At 39.9% G+C, this 24,853-nt stretch overlaps 1 protein-coding gene across 1 annotated transcript in view; it reads right to left on the reverse strand.

Annotated features, from left to right (window-relative positions):
• Positions 1–110: 110 nt before the first annotated feature.
• stag1a (STAG1 cohesin complex component a) overlaps positions 111–24,853 on the reverse strand; it is a 38,743-nt gene continuing 14,000 nt past the window's right edge. The window contains 32 exon segments of the mRNA XM_063497823.1: positions 111–1,659; positions 2,686–2,766; positions 2,868–2,982; positions 3,123–3,239; positions 3,356–3,524; positions 3,645–3,847; positions 4,159–4,287; positions 4,379–4,527; positions 4,639–4,740; positions 5,094–5,107; positions 5,110–5,232; positions 5,365–5,539; positions 5,705–5,797; positions 6,254–6,422; positions 6,679–6,749; positions 6,847–7,140; positions 7,482–7,574; positions 8,683–8,786; positions 9,023–9,140; positions 9,247–9,361; positions 9,453–9,560; positions 9,966–10,045; positions 10,208–10,306; positions 10,492–10,615; positions 10,699–10,772; positions 10,927–11,078; positions 11,428–11,632; positions 11,880–11,956; positions 12,043–12,139; positions 12,293–12,448; positions 12,665–12,785; positions 13,263–13,458. Of these exon segments, the coding sequence (XP_063353893.1) occupies positions 1,636–1,659; positions 2,686–2,766; positions 2,868–2,982; positions 3,123–3,239; positions 3,356–3,524; positions 3,645–3,847; positions 4,159–4,287; positions 4,379–4,527; positions 4,639–4,740; positions 5,094–5,107; positions 5,110–5,232; positions 5,365–5,539; positions 5,705–5,797; positions 6,254–6,422; positions 6,679–6,749; positions 6,847–7,140; positions 7,482–7,574; positions 8,683–8,786; positions 9,023–9,140; positions 9,247–9,361; positions 9,453–9,560; positions 9,966–10,045; positions 10,208–10,306; positions 10,492–10,615; positions 10,699–10,772; positions 10,927–11,078; positions 11,428–11,632; positions 11,880–11,956; positions 12,043–12,139; positions 12,293–12,448; positions 12,665–12,785; positions 13,263–13,291 (3,780 nt within the window). The 5' untranslated portion in view covers positions 13,292–13,458 and the 3' untranslated portion in view covers positions 111–1,635.

A 24,853-nucleotide genomic window follows, 5' to 3' on the forward strand; every position in this document is an offset into this window, starting at 1 on the left:
ACAAACCCGAAATCCATATTGTGGTTTTAAGGAAGGTTAACTGTTCATTCTTCACATTAAACACACAAGTGGAAAGCTGTATCTGACAACAACAGACACTAGCCCATGAATTGATTACAGATTTTATTTTATTAAAAAGAATTTAGGTTCACAGAAAAAAACAAAACAAACAGGCTTTTACAGTATTTTGGGGCAAATGATGTCAACTGCACTGCAGAAAAGATCCAATTGTCTTTGATTTTTACAGGACTGCAAACCAGCCAGTGAATAAAGGTTGTAAATATTGAACTGGGGGGGGGGGGAGGCATGGCTGAACACATTCAAAACACATTCAAACAAATCTGTCACACATAAAGATCCATCACTGCACTGGATATGAACAACAAATCTTCCATCTTCTGAATCTGTTAACACTGACTGCAGGTAGCAAAATGTTTTCACCTGTAAAATGAACAAACTGAAGAGATAACCTGTCGTAATACTGAACTGCGAAACGATTGCAATCAGACCTACAGCGCGTGGAAGCTGGTATCATCGGTATCTGTTGGATATGACTTACAGGTGTGGAGGGGAGGGGCTAGAATATACTTTTTAGTATGTAGGCCACAATTTGGCAACAAACAAGGTACATATTCAAGAAAAAGCTGTACAAACATCAGACAAAAACAAAAACACACTTGATTTAAAACTTTAGTACTAAAGCTACAGAATTGAAAATATGTTTACTGTCTTTTTTTTTTAAACTTTTTTTTTAATTAGTTCAAAAAGCCGTTATTTAGGGGTTGGAGGGTTGTGTGTGCAGAAGATTTGAGGAGGTGTGGATTCTCTCCGTACTCGGTCAGATGTGCATCTTCACTGTTAAATAACACCGCTCTCTCTTTGCTTTGACACCACATGCACACACGGCAGCTACATCACGTCCTACAGGTCGGTGTACAGCTGTTGACCTCTGTGTGCACATTCCACTGCCTAACCGAGGTCACCACCAACACTTCACACGCATATCACGCACCAGCACCAACACATACAACGACTCAGAGATGGCAGAGAGAGGAGACGGGGCAGTGGGTGGTATTAAGAGCAAAGATATAGAACATTTAGTTGGATTTAAGATGGGGTGAAGTGCAACACCAAAAGAGGGGGGTGGGGGCAGTACAGAGTGTTACGCTGCAGACTGGGAGCCGAAGCAAACAACTGTACATGTGTGTAACGGGGGGGAGGCGAGGGGGGAGGGCTGTAAAAACTGAGAGTACTCGTCGGCCGGCTGCAGGATTATGCAGCCAGAGCGCCATCAGAGGTACTGCTAACAAGTGCTAAACCAACAGGCTGAAGAGGAAGAGGAGGAAGAATACAAGCAGGACAAGGCTCTTGAATAGTTCAGACTACACTGTGGATCCTCCGATCCGCCTGACTGAAGAGGGCGGATCCTCGCCTCCAGGTGAGATCCTGCAGTTTCAGAAGATCCTCTTGAAAAGCATCCTTCCATCATGTCTTACAGAGAAAGAAAAGTACTTCAAAAATGATTTTTTTTCTTCATCTTACGAGTCTTGATTGGCAGGTGATCTGGGCTAAACCTTCCTCTTCCGTTTACTCTTGATTAGCATCCTGATCTTAGGATCTTTTCCAGTTTCCAGATCAGAACATGGGCATGCTGAATCCCTGGAACAATGAAGATGAGAAAGTCAGAAAACCTTCCCCCAATAAAAAAGAAGAAGAAGAAAAAGTACATGCTCTATATATTAAAAGTGCGGCAGTGTTTGCTCTTTTGCTACTGAAGTTCACTTTATATGCAGGGACTTTAAAATCTCACCTTTATGTCTGTACTGTGAAAAAGCCAAAATGCTTTCAGAATAACTTCATTAATTTTTAATCAGTGAAACTGAATTTGATGCTTAAAATTGTTGGTTTGCTTAGCCATTTCTAAGATCAAAAGTTCTTAATTAACACGAGAATTAACTAAAATACACTTTGATGCCAGAATTTTGGTAAAAATATTCCAAATGTGAACAGGTGTTATTGTTCCAATGGCAACTTTTCGGAAACTATTCATCCAACTTTAAACAAATTGTACTGATTGATGAAATGCATCTATTTGACCTCTACTCTGGCTTTGGATTTGACCTTCATAGAAGCAGGAACTGAAATCCGCTGGTGCAAATTAACAGTACTTATTTTTAAAAAAAATACTAAAATAATACTTTTCATTATTAAATAGTCTGTTTGTGGAACATCTATAAGTGAAACCTGCATGTCTATATGTCATAATATTGTGTGTGCATTGTTTGATTGAAAGCACATATGTAGGAGAAAAAAAAGCCCTTGTTTGAATTAGTGAAACTACATAAAAAACTTTAAGTGCTCAGCTAAAGTAAAAAAATAAGTAACCATAAACAGATGACATAGAAGACATAAGCTTATAATCTGTGATTAATGCACATGAGTGTAACGTATGAAAAAATTATATATCTTGGAAATGTTAGCCAATCAGATATATTTTAAACAGAAGCTGAAATTTGTTGACCAGTGTAACGTTAGAGAAAGGACTTCTTTAAATCAGTTTTTCTGTGCTTTTGAATGCTTAATTTCTCCTTTTAACCTTCATTACCTATAGTCTAACTTATTACTACTTTATTTTTATTTTGTTCAGTTTTCTTTTCGATATTTAGTTGGCGAATCATCACTTACCGACTCGTCTTCAATCATCGCTGCAGAGTCAAAGAAGTCCGGTCTTAATTCCGCTCTTTCACGTCTGTTCCTTGAAGGTGGCTGTAAAAGGTCAAATATTTTGTAAGAAGCCATGTCAGAACCAGAACGAGAAAAAAACCCCTGAAATCTCGTATCAACTAAATGAATAGTTTATAACTGACCAGGTCGATCACCATGGTGTCTTCAAACTCCTCGTTCATGTCCTCCAGCTGGCCCCGCGATGACATCATCACATCTTCAAAGATCGGCTCTGCGTCATCCTCCATCAGCCCACGCCTGAAAGGGAATGCCAGGTTATGATATTTTGGTTACTGTGACTTCTAGGGTGGATAAAGGTTTGGACAGAATTTGTGTTTCCACTTTTACCCAACATCTTCACACTACGCTTACGGTTTATGAGCAAAATACACACTTACACAGTCTGCCGGACACCCTGATTGCTGCGAGACTTGATGTAGTTCATGCCTGTTCGGTCCTTCCTATTCACCTCTTCTATCTTCTGCTGGCCGAGCCATGGCATCTGCATCTGAGGACTGAGGACAAACGAAGACACATGTCCATTAGTTCCGCTGCTGTCTTGTAACTTTAAAAACTGGGCTAATGTTTCCATGTGCATGTGCACCTACGGACAACATGTGCATGAACCCACTTGTGTACGTAATCATTCTCTGATCCTGGCTCTGAGTCTGGGTCAGGCATGTGCTCTGCTGGTCTGTTCTCTCTGAGGACTGTTGAGGTGAGCTGAGGAGTCTGAAGTGCCCCGGGTGTCTGTAGGGTATCATTGCGCATCATCCACGAGCCCTCTACACTACTCTCCTCTGAATATGAAGCAAACAGAGTAATTTCAGTTTCAGCAGCAGGAGTGTCTCATCTCCTTTAAGAGATAAAGTTCAGTTAAGCCACCCCAATAAAATGGGTAATCCTTCATCTCTGCTCACCCTCAATACGTTTCTTGTGGAGTGGCGGTCGACCCTTCTTGCTGCGGACTGAGCCGGTCTTGCTGCTTGAGCCTGACGTAACAGACATGTGGTCCTCGTCTCCTCCTGTCAACAGGCTGTTTCTGTAGGAAATCAGCGGCAGCCACACGTCCTCCCGACGCTCTGACATCGACTCTGACATGAACTTCTCCAGGTACGAGTGGCTGTGGAGGCAGCAGCATTTTATAGCATTATCCTTTTTCTTTTTAAGTAATAAAACATAGGCTGGAGTGTTAGTGGCATCATAGTGTGGTTTACACCATTGCCTAACCAGCGAAAGATTGCTGGTTTGATCCCGGAAGGAGACACAAATCCCGTTGGGGTTTTGTCAGGAAGGCCATCCAACATAAAAACTGCCGAATCAAACATGTGGAGCTACCAGCTGTGGTGACCCCTTGTGAATAATGGAGCAGGGGAACATAGGTATATAAAAGCTGGAGTATTAGCTGATGATAAATTGGATAGAAGTACTTACACTGTCTTTTTGTCCTGGCGGATTAATTTCGAGGAGAATTCACTCAGGACTTCCAGGAAGGCCAAGTTTATAGGAGGAAACTCTGGTCCTCGAGGATTCTGGTACTTAAATGCAAACTCTATTCCATCCCTGACACAATGGAGAGGAGAAACAATGAGAGATGGCAATAAAGAATCTACAGCTTTCGTTTAGAGAAACACCACAGCGCTCATGATCTCACTTGTGTAGCGTGGCGACAGCCTCTCTCGTCTTGATCTGATCCAGGCCAAAGGTGAGGGCAAAGCGCCGGGCGAGCTCCTTAATGCCGCTCACGTGAGAAGACGTTCGGTCCAGGTTGGGACCCTGATCCTGCAGCAGCTCATTGAACAGCTGCAATACACATATGAGTGCATAGGAGTTAGTGGGTATGCACAGGAGAGCACTCATAACTTTAAGAGTACACAGAAGGAAGCTGTGTAAAAAGCACCATCACTGTCTCACCTGCTGCAGACTGAGGATGAGTGTCTTGGCACAGAGGATTTTGTCCGTCTGTCTGGTTTTACTGAGAGTCTCCTTGATGATGTCCCCATAGTCATTATAATACTGAGGCAGAGAAACGAAACTGTTAATTCGCCCAAGTTGTCTCAATTAATGCACTGAATCTCATATCACACCCAGATTTGCATCAAAGGTAAATTTAGGCGAATTAAAACCATTTTTTTTCAGTTCCACAGTAAATTAGCTCCATTGTTGTCTCAGAAGTAGCCACATTTATATCATAATGCTAACATTAACATAACAGTGTCAGAGCGAAACAAAGATATTGTTACTAGTACTGAAATTATTGTAATGGCTTTTTATCTCACCATATTTGGGGGTTTTTTTCATTCAAATTTTTTCTCTCTTTTAAACTATCAGCTGGTTATTATTTTTCAGCATGCATGCTACACACAAACCTTCATATAGTGTTGAAGATGTCAGCAGCAGCAGGCATGTCTACAATGTCGTAGATGATGAGTTTACAGAAAGCTGCAAGCAGGTTTCTCCTCTTATGGAGAGCCTCGATCTTGTTGGCTTCATCCTCCTCATCTCCCTCTGCAGGCACAAAGACAGTAGTGGACAACAATGACAAAGCTCCCTACCTTTTCTCAACCTTTAGTAACAGTTAAAATCTTCTTGGATCTGAAACAGAAACCACAACACGATCCGATCTAACTTCTCTCTCACCCATGCTCTGGCTCTCATCATCCTGGTCGATGAAGACGTGGTCTAAGACGAAGTTTAGCAGCTCATTTTGCAGGGTGCTGTCTGGGTTGAACACAAGGGGCTGGAGGCCCTCTCTGCCACCAGAAATCAGCTGGTGACTGAAGATCATCAACAGGTCACAGAGAAGCATGAATGCCTAAAAAAGAAACAGCAATATTGTCACAGCTTGACCAAAGAGTCTTTATTTCAAAAAACAAAATAATGATATGTAGAGATAACAGAAAACATGCATCCTTTACATAAATCGAGAGACAACATTTCAAAGCTCTTCTGTTACTCGTGACACAATAGCATCTGTTACCTGCTCTTTAACCGGTGTGTTGACATTGGACAGGCACTGCTGACACACTGCCAGGAAAGACTTGACCACTCTCCTGAGAGCCACCAGGTCATCCTGCACACAGGGAACATCACACAGACATTGATAATCAGCCAAAAATAATGAGTACTTTAGCAAGAGTCACTAATGAACAGCTGTGATAGTCAGGCTAGCTGTCTTTGTTATCCTATCAGTATGAATGAAGGAATATTATGAATAATAATTCAGCAACACTTTTGAAGTTTTCAACAATGTTCCAGATAAGTTATATCCTATAATGGGAGCTGAAGTCTTGGTAAGGTGTTTAAGTGTTAAATGAGACAGATTTGGGGTGAGTCCCAGACTGAGGACTGGGGCTGTCTGACAGTGAGATGGATTTCTACACTAAGCCACCCCGCTCTGCAGAAATACAGATAAGCTCTTGTCCCTCTGGGCCACTGATGCTCAGACATGGCAGCATTCACTCTGAGCCACTGACCAATGATAAAGCTAAACTCTGAGTGCGGTCTGTTAGTGAGGCCGGTTGAGCACCTTGCTGGGAACCCCCTCTGTGATCTTGACCAGCTGCCACAGGATGGAGTAGTGGGAGCACTGCAGGGCTTGGACAGCTATCTGCTCTGGCATGGAGCCCTGCTCGATGCCCGCTTTCAGCAGCCGGTAGCAATTCCCAAACAAATCCCATCGTGTCAAATCATGGGCACTGAAGGAGAAAACGAGAAGAGCACACACTGAAATGATCACATTTATTTGGTGGAAAATTTCTTCCAAAACACTGAATGAATGAATGAATAATAATTCTTACAATACAAAAATGCGAACTAAATGTCTCCCTACAGATTTACACAAACCTTATCTGGTATGCTAAGCTAATAATCTCAGATTCTGTAATGACTGTCAGCCAAAGTGACCAATGATAATAATCCATATTTTTATCTTGAAACAGCTGCAGATCATACTTGTGGAAGGCTGTGAGTCGCTTGAGTGTAGATAACACATTGTAGATGTCGTCATCGTCTGCCTCCTCAGCCTGCAATAACCAACATCTGTTAGTATACAAGACTCAAATGGGCACAAATAGTGCCCGGTTTCTAATAGTCTACCCAGCCAGCTACTTTGCCTGATACCTCTTGCAGCAGCTCTTCGACCGAGTGTGCAAAACGATCGGTCATCTCGTCAATAAGCTGTGATCGGGCAATGTCCACACGGTTCATGATGGTGTACTCTTCAGAGCAGAGGATGCTATATGTCTTGCTGCAGGCCTCAAGCACATCGGCCTCTATGTGCTTCTCCACAACCAGACGGATCTGCTTTAATAAGGCGTCCAAGTGCTTCTCCATGCGCCCAGCGCTGTACACGTCCAGGTCAAAGTACTGGGGGATTTGCAGCAGGTTGGCTACCTTCTCCGAGTCTGCCTGGTACTTTGGGCAAAGTAACAGAGAGATGAGAATTAAATAAAGATGACAAAAAAATTATAGTGTATGAGGGAAAAAAAAAGTTAGAAAACTAGCACAGAAGGACTAAAACGGGAAAGAAAGACCCATCAATCAGCATGCAACGCTTGGCTTCTGTTTCTCAGTGAAATAGTGAGTGACATTTTACACATATAGCCAGCAGACTTGAGAGATCGAGGGCGCAAAGTATTCAGCAGCAATTCTCACAAGTAGATCATTTATTTTGACAAACTGATCGGTCTTCTAGCCAAGTCATTTATCACTGGTCTCTCCCTTGATGGCCATGGGCAAGCTAAGAAAAGCCTTACCTTGGACAACAGCATGGGTAAAGCCATGATGAAGTGCTCTGTCAGTTTGTTCTTATCATCTATCTGGGTCTTCCTCTCCTTTGCTGTCAGCACCTGGACAAAAAAATAAATATATATATATATATATATATATATATATATATATATATATATATATATATATATATATATATATATATATATATATACACACCCACACACATCAATGATTCTTTTGTTGGGACCAAAAACGGAATCATTTTCCCCCTCTTTATATGACCAAAAAAGGTATTAATGAGTAGGAAAATTCTTGCTATTTCTGTGTTTAACAACATAACATATTCAAGAAGTTCTCTGTCTTGCTAAAATTATTTGCTGTAGTTTTATGCACATAATTACATATTTTAAAAAGAAATCTGAAAAAGTGGAGAACAACAAAAGTTCAATACAACAGAATCAAATGTACAGATGAGCACATTAACACACTCTGGTAAATAAGGTGGCTGCTTTTACACTGAAGTATAATACATCGTCACATTTCAGATCACAGTGAATTCCCCTTCAACATGCCCACTTGGCAGGTACAGTCATGTGGAAAAGCAGGTTTTTACTGGACTCCATACAGTCCTGTGAAACCCTAAGTTCACCTTGTGATACAAAAGCTTGTAGAAACACTTTTAGCAGCTGTAATTTGAAGTAATCATTTTCTGTGGAGGAATTTTGCCCCACGTGTCTTTACGATCTTTATTCAGTTCATTAACGTTTGCGGGTATTTCTTTATGCACAACTGTCTTGAGATCCTGCCACAGGATTTCATTCAAGTTGAGGCGTAGACTTCTTTACATATTGTGTTGTCGATTTTTGCCTGTGATGTACTTCTAGAGTTGCAATTTTTGGAATCTCTCTGAGATTTGCATGCTGTGACCTTGGGATGAATTTTCTTGAATGTCCAATCCTGGGAGGACTGCAGCAGTGCTAACACACACCTCATATTCTCCAGACCAGCAAACTACCAGATGTTCATCTTTTATAGATGTGCTCAAACTTGCTGATGACCAATTAATCAAGTGCATCTGATTATTACCACCTGGCTCATACTCTCCCCGTTAACTCATATGGAAGCAGTAAAGGTTATCACATGACTGTATAAGGTTTCATCTGCAACATTCAAAGTGAATACTCTGAGTGTTTCTGGGGTATGATATGTGTATACTTTACACACCCGTTTGCCAGTGCCTCTGCCAACAGGTGGGTGTGCCTCTGCTGCCTGTCGGATGGTGCAAACCATCAGCTCGATCAGCGCACTCTCCTGCCTGTCAGACAACACTACAGGGAAAAACAGAAGACGTTTGAGCAGAGGAGAGACAAAGACACAGGAAACAAAAGAGAAACCGAATGACAGCAAAGGTCGGAAACAGAGAAAAGGATTAAGGGAGCGAAGAGTTTCAGGGAACAAGACTTTATTACATCATCTCTTCTCTCTGGTTCTCAGCGGTTGTATTTTATTTGACTCAGCTTCTCCCAAAGGAAATAAGATCAGTGTGAAATACTGTGTGCCTTACTCTCTTCTCCCTGTACGGGCTCCTCCAGCAGCAGTTCAGTCATACACTCCCAGTCTTTCAGCAACTCTTGAGAGCTTTCCCACAGAGAGTCGACAAGGTAAGCTGCATGCTCGTGGAGCTACACACAAAATCACATTGAAAGAGACTTCAATCTGCAGGAATCATTCAGGAACTAAAACACATACACAGTATGCTGATAAGATGTGTGTTTTCATGACCGTTACCTCACTCTCCAAAAAGAACAGCACTAGCATACGGATGAGATTCCCGTTGGGACTGCTCCTCCCTCTGCGTTTAGCCAGCGCTTCTTCTGCTTGCGGGTCATGGCGACTGAATAATCTGACAGCGAGTGAGAAACAGACAGAATAAGAGTTTTACAAATTGAAGACTAACGATGTTATTACACCAACAATGCCCTAATTAGACTCACTTTCTGTGAAGAAACTCTCCAGCAGCAACAGCGACCGGCCGGTGAGCAGAGTACACCAGGTGGTACACATTCTCACAGTCCTCGTTGGACAAAGCATCTTCACTGCCCCTGCAGCAGACAATTTGCACACAGGTTAATCAAGTTTAAATCAATCAGAGCTGGTTTTGAGAACAATATTAAACACGGGAAATAACTAAAAACGCCCAGAGGATGAAAGCAATAATTAAAAATTAACAAAATATTGCATATAAAGGGAAGTCAAGGGAAATGGCAATCAAAAACTATTAAACTAGTTCACAGTAAACTACCCAATCTATTTGTGAGTGTGACTGAGATCATCTCCTCAGCTAAAGTAACCCAGGAACTGAGCGTTCAGTACGTGATAATCCTCATCTTAAGCATGTGATGATAGCCAAAATATAATCTTATGCTAAAATGCTGACCAGAATCTAAAAAGAAAAGAGTTTCATATGTAGGCATGCAAAAATACAGAGAAAGATCAAAGCTACTCACTGCAGAATGAGTGTGACCAATCTAATGGCCTCTACAGCCACGTCATACTCCTTATCCAGTGTCATTGATACTATTCGGTCCTGCCAAAACAGATAAAGTTGAGCAGAGAAACAACTGCAGAGAACTAGAATAAATAAGGAGAAACAAAAGAGAATTCAGAAAACTAAAAAAAAATCTAAACACTGCCCATGTCTACTGTGGAGTTGTATGAAAGCAGCCTCAGTTCTCGCTGCTAGTGTTACCTTGAAGCGGTTAGTGAAAAGCTCTAGTTTGGGGAACAGTTCTCGGTTTGTGTACAGGTTCTGCAGAGCCTTCAGGCACTTCAGACGCACTTCTCCTTGCTAGAAAAAAAAAAATGGTTCAAGCTAGCCAAACATCTTAAATAAAATCCTGCTGTGGTGTGCTACACAACTACCATTCTGTATCTGTGAAAATATCATTCATCCCCTTGCATTAAATCCAGTGGTAAATATCAGCCAAGGGTTGTACAAAAACTCCTAACATTGTTTAAATTTAGTGTTCTTACTCTATCATGTAGAGTCCAACCAACATATTTTAGGTAACTATCATTAAGAAATGCGTCGCTGTACATCTTCATCCACACTCCGATTTCCTCAATACAGATGGCCCGAATTTCAGCAATCGCATCCCTAGAAAGTAAGAAAAACAGAATCACAAAAAATACTATTCTTAAATCCTCATCAGTAAGGAAGGTGACATTTAGAGTGTGTACCTGTAACGATGCACAAAGATGCCCTTGAAGATGGAGTTCATCATGTTCTCTATTTCATCTTGGTTTTCCTGAAGCTGTACAAGAAAAACTCAAAGTTAAAGACAGTGCTGAAACTGAAAATGACATTTTCAAACACTCGGATTTACAGCTAAGTAGTACCACAACCACCTACGACCATATGAGACACTTAAGAAGTAAAAGCTTCAGTCATATCAAACCCAAACCCACCTCCTTCCTCTTCTGTAGCAGCAGTTCCAGCTTCTCGTTGGCACGTTTGCCAGCTATCTTGTTCCTCTCAGCCTCGTACTGTCTCTGGGTGTTGTCCTGGTGAATGCTCAGGTTCAGCGCTACATTTACCAGTGCTGTCATCAGCTTCATTGCTATGCAGAGATAACAGTATTCAAAACTTTTAGACATTTCATCATGGGAAATACACTTTCAATCTACCTAACAAAAGTGTGCACAAGTCCCAATTAAACTGTGTAATGTCAAGCTGCAGAAAGTTAATAAATAACTGTTAGTACAAGACACAAAACAGACCTAGACGCAGCAAATTATGAGTTGTTTTCTGTCTTTATAACCACAACGAGCTTCTTTTGATCAGTGCTAAGCAAATGTAATTATTATTATCATCTCACACTATAATATTACTTGTGTTATCGGCCCATGTGGAGGTATTTGTGGAACAATTACTGCTTGCAGTTCAAACAAATATCATGTTGTTGTTACCCGCTAACGTGGACGTGTGCCTGAAGGCTCGCACTTGAGAGTCAGACAGTCCAGTGAGGAGGGAGATCACAGTGTCCATCATGTACTCGTCATAGATGATGCTGTACTGACACTGACGGATCAAAACGCTGATAAATTCGCAGAAGTTGTAACGGAACTTTTTCCACATAGGTCCTGGCATGGTAAGAGGATAATCCCCACTATCCTGTTGAAAAAAACAAAAACAAATAACAGACAGATTACAGTTATTTTAACTTCTTGTTCTTTATTTTTTCGCTCAACTGAAACAGGATACAACAATAAACTGATTTGAGCTGTCAGTTAGATATCATCAAATTTGTCCACACATCTTCAACAGAGTGTAATATATGTGCATAACTAAATAATACAGCAACGCACGCTCACAACTATTTAAATCATGTTAATTTCTGCTTATTTTAGCAGATAATTACCTCATCAAACTCCTCGGTCATCTTACGGATGATCTCTGCATTCTGCATGTTCCTGAACATCTCAATCCTCACGGTGCCTGGTTACAACCAAAAACAGCAGATTTGGTAGTCTTGTCTATAATGCATGCACACAGGATGACAGATTTAAGTAAAACACGCCTACCTTTGCAACCTGAGCACTGGATGAAAAAATTGATCAGGTCTAGCAGCGCCAAGTCTCTGTCCTGTTTATATGACTCAATCCACTCATCCACTACTGACTGTATACAAAAAATAAAGATCAAATGACAAAAACTGTGAGAAACATAAATTTACAAAGCTTCAAACAGATGTAATACATTATAATATCTGATTACATACTTAAATATTTTATTTACACTGGTGCTTATGAAATCAAACCTGTGTTCACCGACCTGCATGGCACTCTTTCCCAATTTGACCACTTCAAATAGAGTGACTGGGTCTCCCCCATCTCCGTTATGTTGAGCCACACCGTTGGCTTTCCCTCGCCCTCTGGCCACACTCATAGTCTTGTCTGTCGGCGACTTCCGTGGCTTCTTATTGGATGTCTGAAATCAGGGAAATGTCAGTTAGGAAGTTTAAAGAACCCTTTGTATGTACACCCATCCCCAAACACAGACTTGCACACACTGGGAAATATAACAGCTTCTTCCTACACCACCCATCACATACTTCAAAACCACCAGACACAAAATCAGAGAAATGCATTGTCTGTTAACCAGATTTTTTCCACAAGTTTCCCCTTTCTTAACAAACTCTTGTACCGGTGCTTGTTTGCCAGGTCTCCCTCTCTTCTTTTTTCCTTTCATCTCTGGATCTTCCATCTCACTTATGCTCATACTTATTCCCACAGTGTCTGTTGCCCCAGACTCATTGGATGAGTCCCTGAAAGAGCAAACCACAAATGCATTTCATTCATTAGCATTTAATGATTGTATTCATTAGCCAAATTAAATATTCAATTCCACTGACAGGCAAACAAATGAATTGGGTGAGTTAAAAAAACAAAACAAAAAAACACTAACGTACTTGTCACTTTGAGTTTAGAACACTATAAAGGTCAATCAAAAACATGTCTTCCCAAAGATCGTTTTAAAGTAGCATCAAGTCCTACAAATATCTTTCATCAGCTACAGCAAACAAACCTTTAAGGCCAAATGTGATAAAACATGGAATCTAAAAGAAATCATTATTCACTTCCAGGCCAGGTAGCTTAAAAAATCTAAAACAATTACTCATGCATTCTTTTAAATTAACCTGGTTCTGCATGAGTGCACGATGAATGGATAAAATAACCAATTAAAAAACAAACTTAATGCCGGATTGTTGCCAAACTGACAGTTGCCCTTTATAAAAACTCACTGTAGGACAGGGAGCTCTGAGGTGATCATCCTGGTCAGTAGGGGGACTGATGACCCGTGCAATTCTTCTTATGGGTCTCTTCAGGTGTGAAGGAGGTGGTACAATATGACAAAACTGGGTGGAGGGAAGGGGGGGTGATCTGGAAGGTCAGAGAGGAGCGGCTCCAGGACGGACTGAAGTTAACTTTCTTCAGCTCCTGAAAAGAAACAGAAAGATTTATTATGATTATAGTTATAATACAGATTTGATAACCTGTTAACCAGTAACAGCCATTAATGACAGACATTCTGGTGTAGATATACAAATACATGTATGCAACATTCAGGCATTATTCAAGGGTAGCTCTCACATTACTGATGAGGTCCTAAAGTGATTGCCTCATTCAGTTATGATTCATTAAATAGAACCGGGTTCTAAATGGTTTGAATATTAAATCACTGAATACTTTTATACGATGTCTAAGTGCTCATTGTCCAAAGTGAGTCAACTATAAAATGTCACTGAATCCAGAGAGAGGCTGTTCAATCACTTGCTGTGGAAAATGAGCTGTCAGTGTGGAAACGGGGAGAGGAAGACACCAACTGGTCAACTTGAGAACAACAACAGCAAAATCTTGAGTCGGGTGGAAAAGATTTGTACACAGTGCTGTTTTAACAATTTAACCACAACCCACTGACACTTAAAGAATGAGCACATTTCATTAATTTAGTGGACATCTTCTACTGACTTAAGAAAAGCTCAGCTCAAAACTTTATAAACTCCTAAATTCTGTGAGTTATGTTAAAAACACTGCAGAAACATGATGTATTACCCTCTAGTTAAAGAAAAATGGTCTTTTGACAAAAGCTGGGGAAAGTATGATGTCAAATAAAATATGGCAGAAATTGAAAAAAAATCTGGGATTCAGTGAATGATGGAGATAAACAAATAATCCAAAAATGCTTTTCATTTCATTTTCATGAGCTGACAGCTAAGCTAGATCCTCATTCAGAAGAAAGGCAGCTAAGTGAATTATAACATTATTTGTTGACCTGTTCATATGCTAATGAGAGCAAAGAGCAGAGGGTGAGCAATACCACTGTCAACCTGAAGAGGCAGTATGATCCACAAAGTCCTCTGCCCAGCATCTATCTCCAGACTGCCTGACTGTGTTTAAACTGGGAAAAGTGGGCTGAGAAAAATCAACTGACACTCATTTAAGTCACAGCTCAGTTCCAATCTAGTTCAGTTAATCTACAGAGTGTTTTAGTGGTCTATTTTCCTTAGAGTGTGTGTGAACGCATACATGTGTGTTTGAAAGTAGGTCTGGGCAACAGTAGGGGGCAGGCTAAGAGAGTGTGTATTTAAATACTGTCTTCCACACAGTGTTTGTACTGTGGAATAACATGGGCAGGAGAGCCCCCTTTTTCCCCATGATGCACTACACACGCATATACACACACACTGATCTGAACAAACTGTACAACTGCGAGAAACAGACCATCTAAATTAGATCAGCCAAATAAGGATTTCAATAACTAAATAAGGATAATGTGTAACCCTCCAAGTAGCTTAATTAGCTGCAAAATATAATACACATAGTAACACTTCAAAAGACAGCAGTGAGCAAAGGCTTTTAACAGCTGGGAATTTACATGCACATTTGCATGCACATAAGCTTTTAATTGATTCTGGCCTTCCGCGTTCCTGCTGCACAGACGCAGAACAGCAAAAGAAAAGAAGCCTAATTCTGTTCATATCATGGTGCATATAAATTACCTGAACGTTTTTTTGCACGCAAACGCTGAAAAAAATCTAGATAAGCAAATCCTGTAAAAGTAAATTTATAATTAATGCGCACAAGTCAGATGCTGCATGCAAATAAAAACACGAAGGAGTACTTATAAACTTACAAAATAGTAAATGTTTCCTCCCCATAGATTTAAATAGCATAAAATGATTTATATTACTATGTATTAGATATACTTGCATGCACATAAGCTTTCAACTGATAGAATGGAATAGTATAAAATGATTTGTATTCATGTGCACACGCTGTATTGGGGCAGCTGTACCTCAGAAGGTAGCGCAGGTCATCTACTGAATGGAAGGTCAGTGGTTCAATCCCTGTCCAGTCTGCAAATATCCTTGGACTAGATACTAAACCCAGTTGTTCTCCCATGCATCCAATGAATGTGTGTGAATGAGGTATGTTGTATAAAGTGCTTTAAGTGCTCTGGGAGAGTAGAAAAGCACTACATAAGGATCAATACACTTACCATGTGAATTTCTGTCTATGCGGACAGCAACAGATATGTGATTTTCAATGTTTTAACACAGTTAATTGCTGAATTTTCAGAAACAGATTGCATGTAATTGCCAACTTGACCCAATTCAATTGCTGATGTCATACTATGGCCATCTTATGGCAACATTTATCACAGTGTTGGTATGTTCGACAACTCAACAACAAAAAAAGAACTTAAGAGTACAACTTTATCTTGTCATATACTTTGCAGCTGAAAATAAACATGTTATTTCAATACTCAGCATATCACTAAATGTTAAAAATCACGTTATATTGTGAGTCAAGTATTGTCATAAGCTCATGTCATGGGCTGTCTGGCGATTTCCACCTATAATCTTCAGGATTAGGTATGAAGTGCTTGAAGGTTTCAAGTGGAATACTGCAAAAAATAAGCTGTGAGCAAAATAAAAACTGAACACAGGTGGATGACAGTAAATCTGACGGTAATTGACAGGGCACTGACCAAAGACTGTGGCGTTAATGAGTTGTTATTTAATTTAGCGCAATCATCTTGAGTGACTTTAATTTGCAGATTAATCTCAATACAACACTTCACATCATTCAGAGTGCCAGCTGAAGCCGAAAATAATCAAAACGCTGATGTGCACCGCAAAGGCTATTTTTCACTTGAGACTTGTAATCAGTGGAACTAAATATAGCTTATTATTAACAAGGGATCACAAAATGTAGCGAGGTAACAGCTCTGCAGCCCCATCCAGACTGACAGAGCATAGAAGAAAGAAGGCAGGACTGCTCTTATGTAATTTCATCACTGCCCCACCCAACAACTCTCCCCTCTAGTCAGAGACGCCAACCCCACCTCCACCTCAGTCCCTCTGTATTTCACAGACTGTTATATCTCAGCTGTTAGTTCTTTTTTTTTTTTTTTTTTAAACCCCAACATGCTTTTCCTTCCCTTTCATCATCAGATTATCTTCCTCCAAAGGGACAGAAGCCAAATTCATTTGAATCAATGTCATGTCATGTTTTTTCTCAGTGAGCTATACAGTCAGGAAGAGGAAAAGGGTGTGTGTGTGTGTGTGTGTGTGTGTGTGTGTGTGTGTGTGTGTGTGTGTGTGTGTGGACGGGTATTAACATCTTCATGGGGACCAAAAATTGGTAGTTTACTATACTTGTGGGGACAATCAGCCCTCGTGGGGACCAAAATCCCGGTCCCCACGAGTTTGAAGGCATTTTTGAGACTCAAAATGTGGTTTTAGTGTCAGGGTTACAATTAGGTTATGGTTAGGTTTAGGGTCAGGGTCAGGGTTAGGCATTCATTTTTGATGGTTAGGGTTAGGGTAAGCGGCTAGGGAAAGCATTGTGTCAATGAGATGTCCCCACAAGGATATAAATACACACGTGTGTGTGTGTGTGTGTGTGTGTGTGTGTGTGTGTGTGTGTGTGTGTGTGTGTGTGTGTGTGTGTGTGTGTGTGTTAGTGAGAGCTGGGAGCCTGCCTGACCCACTATCGACCAACAACTAAATAATCCTCAATGCACATTGGCTCCTCAATTTCTCTGCACTCTCTCTCTCACACCCGCACAAACACACATGCACCCAAGAGTGTAGACACTTCAACAGTAGACTATGAATAATTTGCAGCAAGTCTCCTCAACTACTCGGTTTTGGAGGACACGAAAGAAGCTGCCAACAGCATTCACACTGCACTTCCCGCCCTCTCTCTCTCTCCTGAAATCCACTTAGACAATAAATGTATAAATGTACGCAGCATGAACTGTTATGAGTATTTTTTCCATTGCAGGCTAACTACAGGGAGATAGTGGCACTGATTAGTCCCATGACGCTTGGTGTTCTGCAAACACCACTTAGCCACCACATTATAACCAGCTGCCTGATATTGTGCAAGTTCCCCTTGTGCCTTGTGGACTAGACTTGGCAGTTACTAGCCACTTCAAATCGACCTGCAATTCTGACCCAGCCGTGACAGCCATGCAAGATAACAGTGACGTCTCCTTTTAAAATGTATTACGTATGAACAGTCTTGTTTTGTTGAGCATATATTAAACAGCTTCCAAAAATGGGGAAACTAGACATTTATAAATTTCCTAGGAGACCTTAAGTATTAGTGGTAAACTGGAAGATCATGGAATGGAAAAGTGGCCATATTTCCATTGCAGGACATCAGGACAGGTGAGAGGTGGTGCAAGTTCTACAGAACTGGACAGTACACAGGACAACGAAAACCTTAAATTGTAACCCCCCCAACAATTGGCAACAAATTGTTGCCAATTTTTTACTGTTCTTTTTTTTTTGCAATAAACATAGTTCTTGTAATGAACTTTTGTAAGTATTTCCACACAATAACTTAAATATTACAATGTCTGACACTGCTTTTGTTGAGGTTTTCAAAGTTGCTGCTTAGAAGTACCAAACAATCCTTAGAGCTCCTGGACAAGGTGGTGGTCACCGTATAAGAATATGCTAGTTTTTTTGTTTTTTTTAATTTGAAGTCATGGCAAACATGAACATCACATATAATTATTGTAGAAGGAAAAATAATAACAAAAACAAACAAAACAAAAGTACACACATGTAACATATTCAGGATGTAAGTATAGCCACTAAAACCATAAAGTAAAGACTTCTACTCCAGAGACAATTATGGTCTGTTAAGTGACTTTATCCTCAGTGTGTGTGTGTGTGTGTGTGTGTGTGTGTGTGTGTGTGTGTGTGAACTTATGAGCGAGTGTGAGACAGAAAGACAACGAGCGAGCATCTGAGAACCACTTAACATGCATGACATGTTCTCTAGGAGGCAGGCCGGCGTTGCTATAGCAACTAGTGTGGGTCATAAGCCCGGCGGTGATGGCATATTTGATTGGCTGCGTGGAGACAGGAGGGACCATAGCTAAGAGGGGAGAGCAGAATAGAACGGGACCAGTTACATATCAAGTGAGTGCTCCATGAAATCTGATTTAAAGACTATTTCAGCACTCTTCCAGTGTTGGTTAAAGTTGTTTTGATATTAGCCTCTCCCTCCCTGGGACATCTACTTTGAAGTACCCTCGCACACATAAAATAAGCTTGACGTTTCCTTCCTCATGGGCAGCTTTCAGTCTCATTCATAATACAGCAAAGACTTGGGCAAACGATTAAAAGTTTATTTTTGCACAGAGCAGACCACGCTGTAAATATGTGGATGCGGAAACCACAACCTGGCCTTACAATTCCTTATTAATACAACTTTTAGGTTAATTTGGTGAGACTGCAATTTAAATGATTGGAAAAACTGCATGTGAAAAAAACAATACAGCATATTTCTGACATCTAACTGGGTTTTTTGTATGATCTCGGTGCCTGAAGCCATACACCCTCTCCGAAGCAGTCATGCGTGTATTTTTCAAGTAGAGCCGTTTTCTCTGATAAGGCACAGATAAACTGGCTTTATACTCTGTCCAAACTGCTTGTAAGGATGTCCCTTCCACCTTACATGAGATTAGCAGGATCCGTGTCCCACTGTTTCTGTAACTTCCCAAAACAGACGATTTGCACAAAAAAAAGAACATAACACAACTACACCAAGTATAATAGATGCACAATTTAACCAGAAAACGTACGGCCCATCCAGCGAGTGATGGGCTGAAATCATATTAGTATAATTTATAGAGTAATAAATCAATTGCAGTGCCAGAGACTACTACAGCGAGGAAAACCTTGACAGAGAAGCATCAATAAAGCTTCACAAAGCAGTTTTCTCAAAGCTAATGTTTTTCGAGGTCACTTTTTACCTGCCTGTTGTGAAAGATTTTTATTTTTAATTAACACTCTTACTATGAGCAATGTTAGATAACATCAGAAGAGTGTCTTAAGAACTACCATGACAACAGAAAGCTTATTATGTTCTTTGAAGAATTAACCTTTACATACTTTTCAGGTGAAATGTGGCTCAATTCGACATCTGACAGCAGTAAAAATATCATAAATGTCATTCTTTTAGAATGAAATTTGATTACCTTTCCCCCAAGTTGCCCCAAATACACAAAAATGGAAAAGATTAAAAGATTTTATACTGTCGTAAAAGGTGCTACAAATCTTTGTACAGTCATCCTGTTCCAGGCTAAATTTTTATCTACTCAGATGGACTTTATAGTTACTAGTTTGGGTCAAATCAAGAACAATCCTGAAACTGTACAGGTCATGCCTGTGTGTCACATCTGGCCAGGTTTCTTGCATCTTTGGGAATCTTTAAACAATAAAATGGTAAAACAACATAGGAGTGATCATACATGATGCACACACGGAACAGATGGTGCTCTCACACAGACTCTTTGTATTAGGGTGGCACAGTGGTGCAGGGGTTGGCAGCGTTAACTCACTGTAAGAAGTTTCCTGGTTTAAATCCTGATTGGCTGTTTTTAGGTAAACTCTGCATGTTCTCTCGATGCCCGTGAGGGTTTATGAATCCATAGTTAACACTTTGAGAGCTTAGAAAGACCAGAAAAGTGCTAAACAAATGGAAGAACTGTTAGCGCCTGCAGTGGATAATCAAATAAGCAAATCAGAATCTATTTATTCTGAGATCACTGACATTAAAACAGGATTTATAAAGAGAGGTTTTTGGGTGGGTGTCATAATATAATAAAGGCACTACAGCTGCCATTTCACTGAGTGTGAGAAACACGTGTCCAGTACATACACACACAGAAATTTTCCAACCACTGCTATGATTGCATAGATCACTTTTTAATAAATTGTTTTTAAGTGTCATTTGTGTTTTCAGTGTCAATTAATGTTAGCTAATGCTAGTATTGCTCATTACAGATGATCAAAATGAGGATTTCTATATGAGGCAGAAGTGAGAGTAGTGTTTAACAGTTGTAATCATTACATAATAAACCCAGGCAGTTCCAGAATGTGCTTGCCATTTTCACTTACAATATGTGAATCATTATGGTGGTTATGTTTTCATGTCTTGGATCATATTATTACACAACAGTAGAAGATTTTCTCTAAAAATGAGTTTTGCGAGGCCTAAAACAAAGCCAAACAAAGCACTCTACCTGCTCTCTGAAGTGTTTTTAAGGGTTAATCATCCATTTATTAATGTTAGATGTGCTATTTATATATTCTAAATACATCTGTAGTTTAAAATTTGGTATAGACAGTTCTGAGGGAACAGTTGGCTCATGCCCAAACTGGCAAAGGCCATACTGTGAAAGCATGACATATGAACAGCATGTAAGGGTTGAGAGAGAGAGAGAACTTGTCCTTCCATTTAACTGTTTTCTCCACAGCAACATAAAAGAGTGCAAGGCCATTCTCTGTGCAGCTGGTAATGATTTGTAATAACTTGTTACAATGATCACTCAGCAATGTGGATGCCAGCACTTTTACCACCTGCATATAAAATTTCCACACAAATGAAATGTAAATGTTAAATAAATTCACAGAAAATAGCTAAAAGAAAAAGTGCTTCCACTTAGCACACAGATAAACATCTGGTAGGAACCCTCCAGGGGTTAAAAGTAAAGGAAGCCAATGATGTGTCAGAAAATGCAGTTCCTCAAAAGGCCACTTGAGGCTTCAATGCGAGTCAACCCACATAAAATTAACCCTTTGTAACTTTTTAAATGTTACAAAGGGCGAGGTTTGAATGATTCACTGGTTTAAATTGTAATCAGGATTGAAGCTGTAAAATATATTAGGGGCAGAGCCATTTTCAATGATACCACAAGCTTTAAATTGTGGGGGAAAGAAAGAAGTTACAGAAATATGGCACTATTTTGCTCCATATATTAATTTGAGAAGCACCCACACTTCTCTAAATACAAAGGTTCTTTTCTGTTATGCACCAACTGTTCTATGAAAATGATTTTCTCCGTTGCTCCTTTAAAGTATTTTCATAGAACCAAAAACAAATTGTTTTTCTTTACACTTTTAATTGTTTATGGGCCTTTAAAACATCAAAGATGCTGTAACCGGTTTAAACAGTTGGGTTTATCATTGCTTTTACCTCACCTGAAAGACTGGCGGTCTAAATATTTCTCCAAAAACTTAAAGAAGCGTTACATACACCTTACTGCCACCGTGGTCCCTGCTGGGAGATTCTTCTGGCAGCTAAAACCTGCACTGTGTCTGCTATAATTGGCCATTATCTCCAGAGACATAGTGTGACAAGTTTCCAACACTGTAGGCTACAATGAGACTAAAAAGGCAAGACTGGATTCCTACTACTAACATCAGGATGAAAGAAATAAAGGCTGGCTTGTCAGGCACTGCTCACTGCTCGTGAGCTGTGAGCAGTGCCTGAATATATAATATAACCAATATAATATAGCCAATATAACCTATCCAGCCTTGCATGCTATTTCTGTCTCTTTGCTCAAAAGTAAATAAATATATATATGTTCATGAGACTAGTCCACAAATGGACGTCCTGGAGGATTCACATACTTGCTTCATGTGGCATGGAGAACGAGTTGTTGAGTGAGCGGCTGAGGTCAATATTACAGTTTCTGAGACATTTCAGGGATTGTGGTGCAGGTTATTAACACATCTCGCTGGGCCCACTGATGAGAGAAATATGTAAATTTCACAAATAGGATTAGAGTCACTGCAAACAAAGAAAGAACAGGTATTTTGTAGAACAGAACAGAATTTAAGGTAATTCAGTGATTAGAACAGAAAGAGATTCAAGGCATTTTGCAAGTCAATGGGGTTTAAATCTCACCTTAATTAAGATAAAACGTATAATACCCCCCCCCCCTTTTTTTTTTTTAAATCTTGGTTCTGTCACTTTAAATATACAGCTGGAAGAAACAAAACAAAGTAAGTGGCTTGTCAAAGTACGAAGACATCCACAGGACTGCAGCAATCAATTGCATTAATATTTGTTCACACAGATGGAAAAAGTACTGTTACAGTTTATATTTTGGAGATGAGGTCAATGTTTGAATGAAGATTAGGCTGAAATTACTTAAAGGCACTGGAGCTCAACAAAATGCATTTTAAAATGGTTGTTGAGCTGACTGATTGCAATCACAATGTTTACGTTTCATGTTGACATTTGTTCACAGATTGAGCCTGGGCCCTTAAATGATGTCAAACAACAATTTGAAAGGTACGGAGTATGAAGTTAAGAGTTCCTATATATATATATAAATTAGAATTCCAGCTCCATCAAATAAAAAAGTCAGAGAAAAGATGACCACAGACACTTCTAGATCAATTTTTAGACTCTCTTATGATGACAAGAGTGGACCAAGCCAATTAAAAAGACTCTTTTATTACCTCAATTTTTGACTGTGGCCTTCAACGAATCAAACTCACATCTACTTCTAAACAGACAAAAGTAAAAAGGTGCATTTAACTTCACTTTAGTATACAATTTAGGCATATTTTAAGCCATAATTTCTATTAAAATAGAAACTGCTCTTCTTGAATCAATAAATGCTGTATACAAGACAAAGCCAAGACAAGACTGCAAACTATCTTGTTTAAGCCTTACAGTAGAAAATCCAGCTGAAGGAAGCAGGAAAGGAGTTTTTCTCTGTTTATATTACAGCCAAATGCTCAGCGAACACACCACTATGCAGAGCTACAACAGGCTGACAAACGCTAAAGCAGCTTAACTTGGTTTCTTCAGTATACTATAGCAACTGATCTTCTGAGCAACCGTTACACAGAGCTCGGATTGAAATGGATTTGTTTTTACACTTCTTTCTGTTACTATGTTCAAAACTGGTCTGTACAATAATGTGGGGCATGCTGACTTATTAAAACTGAATGGACTGTTATGTATGTGCAAATTGTCAACGACTGCAAAGCACTGATCTATACATGGCTTTTGGAATAGAGTAATTTTCTACTCAATGACCGTTTAGCAGTTTAATTATTTTGTAAAAAAAGGATACAATTTGGGCAAGAATTTGGCCAAACAATTCGCCTCAGCTGTGATCTCTAACTGTAAACCATCATCAGTGTCTCCTCTCTGTGTGAATGTGGTCTCTACAATATACATTTGACACCACTTTTTATGACAGCAGACGCTATAAAGAGAAAGTGGCACAGTGAGGTATCTCTGCTCTTTAGTCATACGTGATTTATCCCTGAAGAGTCCTACAGCAGTGTCAAGGGTGAATGCTGGCTGCTCAAGGATATTGGTCTACTTTAGTCAGGCACGGTTTAAATGGATTCAATTAACTTCAATCTTGGTGGACCTAGTGGCCTAAGGGATCATCCAATGATGGGAAAATGAGAGGGTCAACCCCCCAGACGGCACGCCAAAGTAACACAAGCATCCTAACTTACTGAGAGCTAAGGAAATGTGCTTCACAAGCTTGGCTGTATGTGTGTACACTTTTGCTAAATTAAGCAAAATGTGCATATAGCACTGATAAAATGATGATTTTACCAAAGGGCTATAACAGATTCCTGATGTCTGTTGAGCTGATTAAGCTGTTGCCTACAAACACCTGAAAATATACAAGGTAGACAAATTGCCTAGATGATCTGGTAGGGTGTCATAAAGCACTGCAAACATCTACAGTATGCACGTGTCAAGTATACTGCAGCAGGTGAATGTAAGACAAATAGCCTGCATCAAGTCAGACAGCTTCATGTGTAATTCTAAGTTGGAGAAGAGAATGAGGAAGTGCCCGTTTTCTCACAGCTGTCAGTTGCTTAATCTTGTTATTATCTTCTTATTTTTTGCTCTTTCTGATCTTTCATTCTTCTGCAACAAGTAAGACATTATCATGGAGCTGAAGTCTTGATAATAAGCAAAAACCATAATGGAAAATTTCATAAATCCTAGAGAGATGACATGTGGGTAAATGAAAAACCCATTAAAATAACATTAATGCAGATCTAGCTCACTTTGCTTCAAAGTCCACTGGACTTCGCTGAGGATACGTTTGTAATCATTCCAAAAACAAGCATTTTTTGAAGTGCAGATTCACTGTACAAGTAGCTGCAGTGATGAAAATCATTAAAATTGACTAAGGTCATAAGACTAATGCATGCAACGATCAGTGAGAAGCTTTGAGACACAGCCCAAATGTAATTAAGAGAGAAGCACTTACAGGAACGACCTGCGTCATCTGTGAATGGCAACAAGCGGTTGTAACTGACATACTGTATGACGGATAATTAAACAGAACGTCATATTGCCTGCAATTACAAACCACTGGAGGAAATCTGGTAAATACGAGGTGTTTTCTGTTGTACAAAGCATTTTGGCGAGTGGCCAACACCCAGTCAACAGTTCAACTCTGAATAAGCTCCTCAGTTTTAAGACTTTGCAGCTGCAGGGCCAGTGAGCCCATGCAACATTACGATTA

The sequence above is a fragment of the Pelmatolapia mariae genome, linkage group LG16_19, assembly GCF_036321145.2.
Source record: "Pelmatolapia mariae isolate MD_Pm_ZW linkage group LG16_19, Pm_UMD_F_2, whole genome shotgun sequence".
NCBI classification, from domain to species: domain Eukaryota; kingdom Metazoa; phylum Chordata; class Actinopteri; order Cichliformes; family Cichlidae; genus Pelmatolapia; species Pelmatolapia mariae.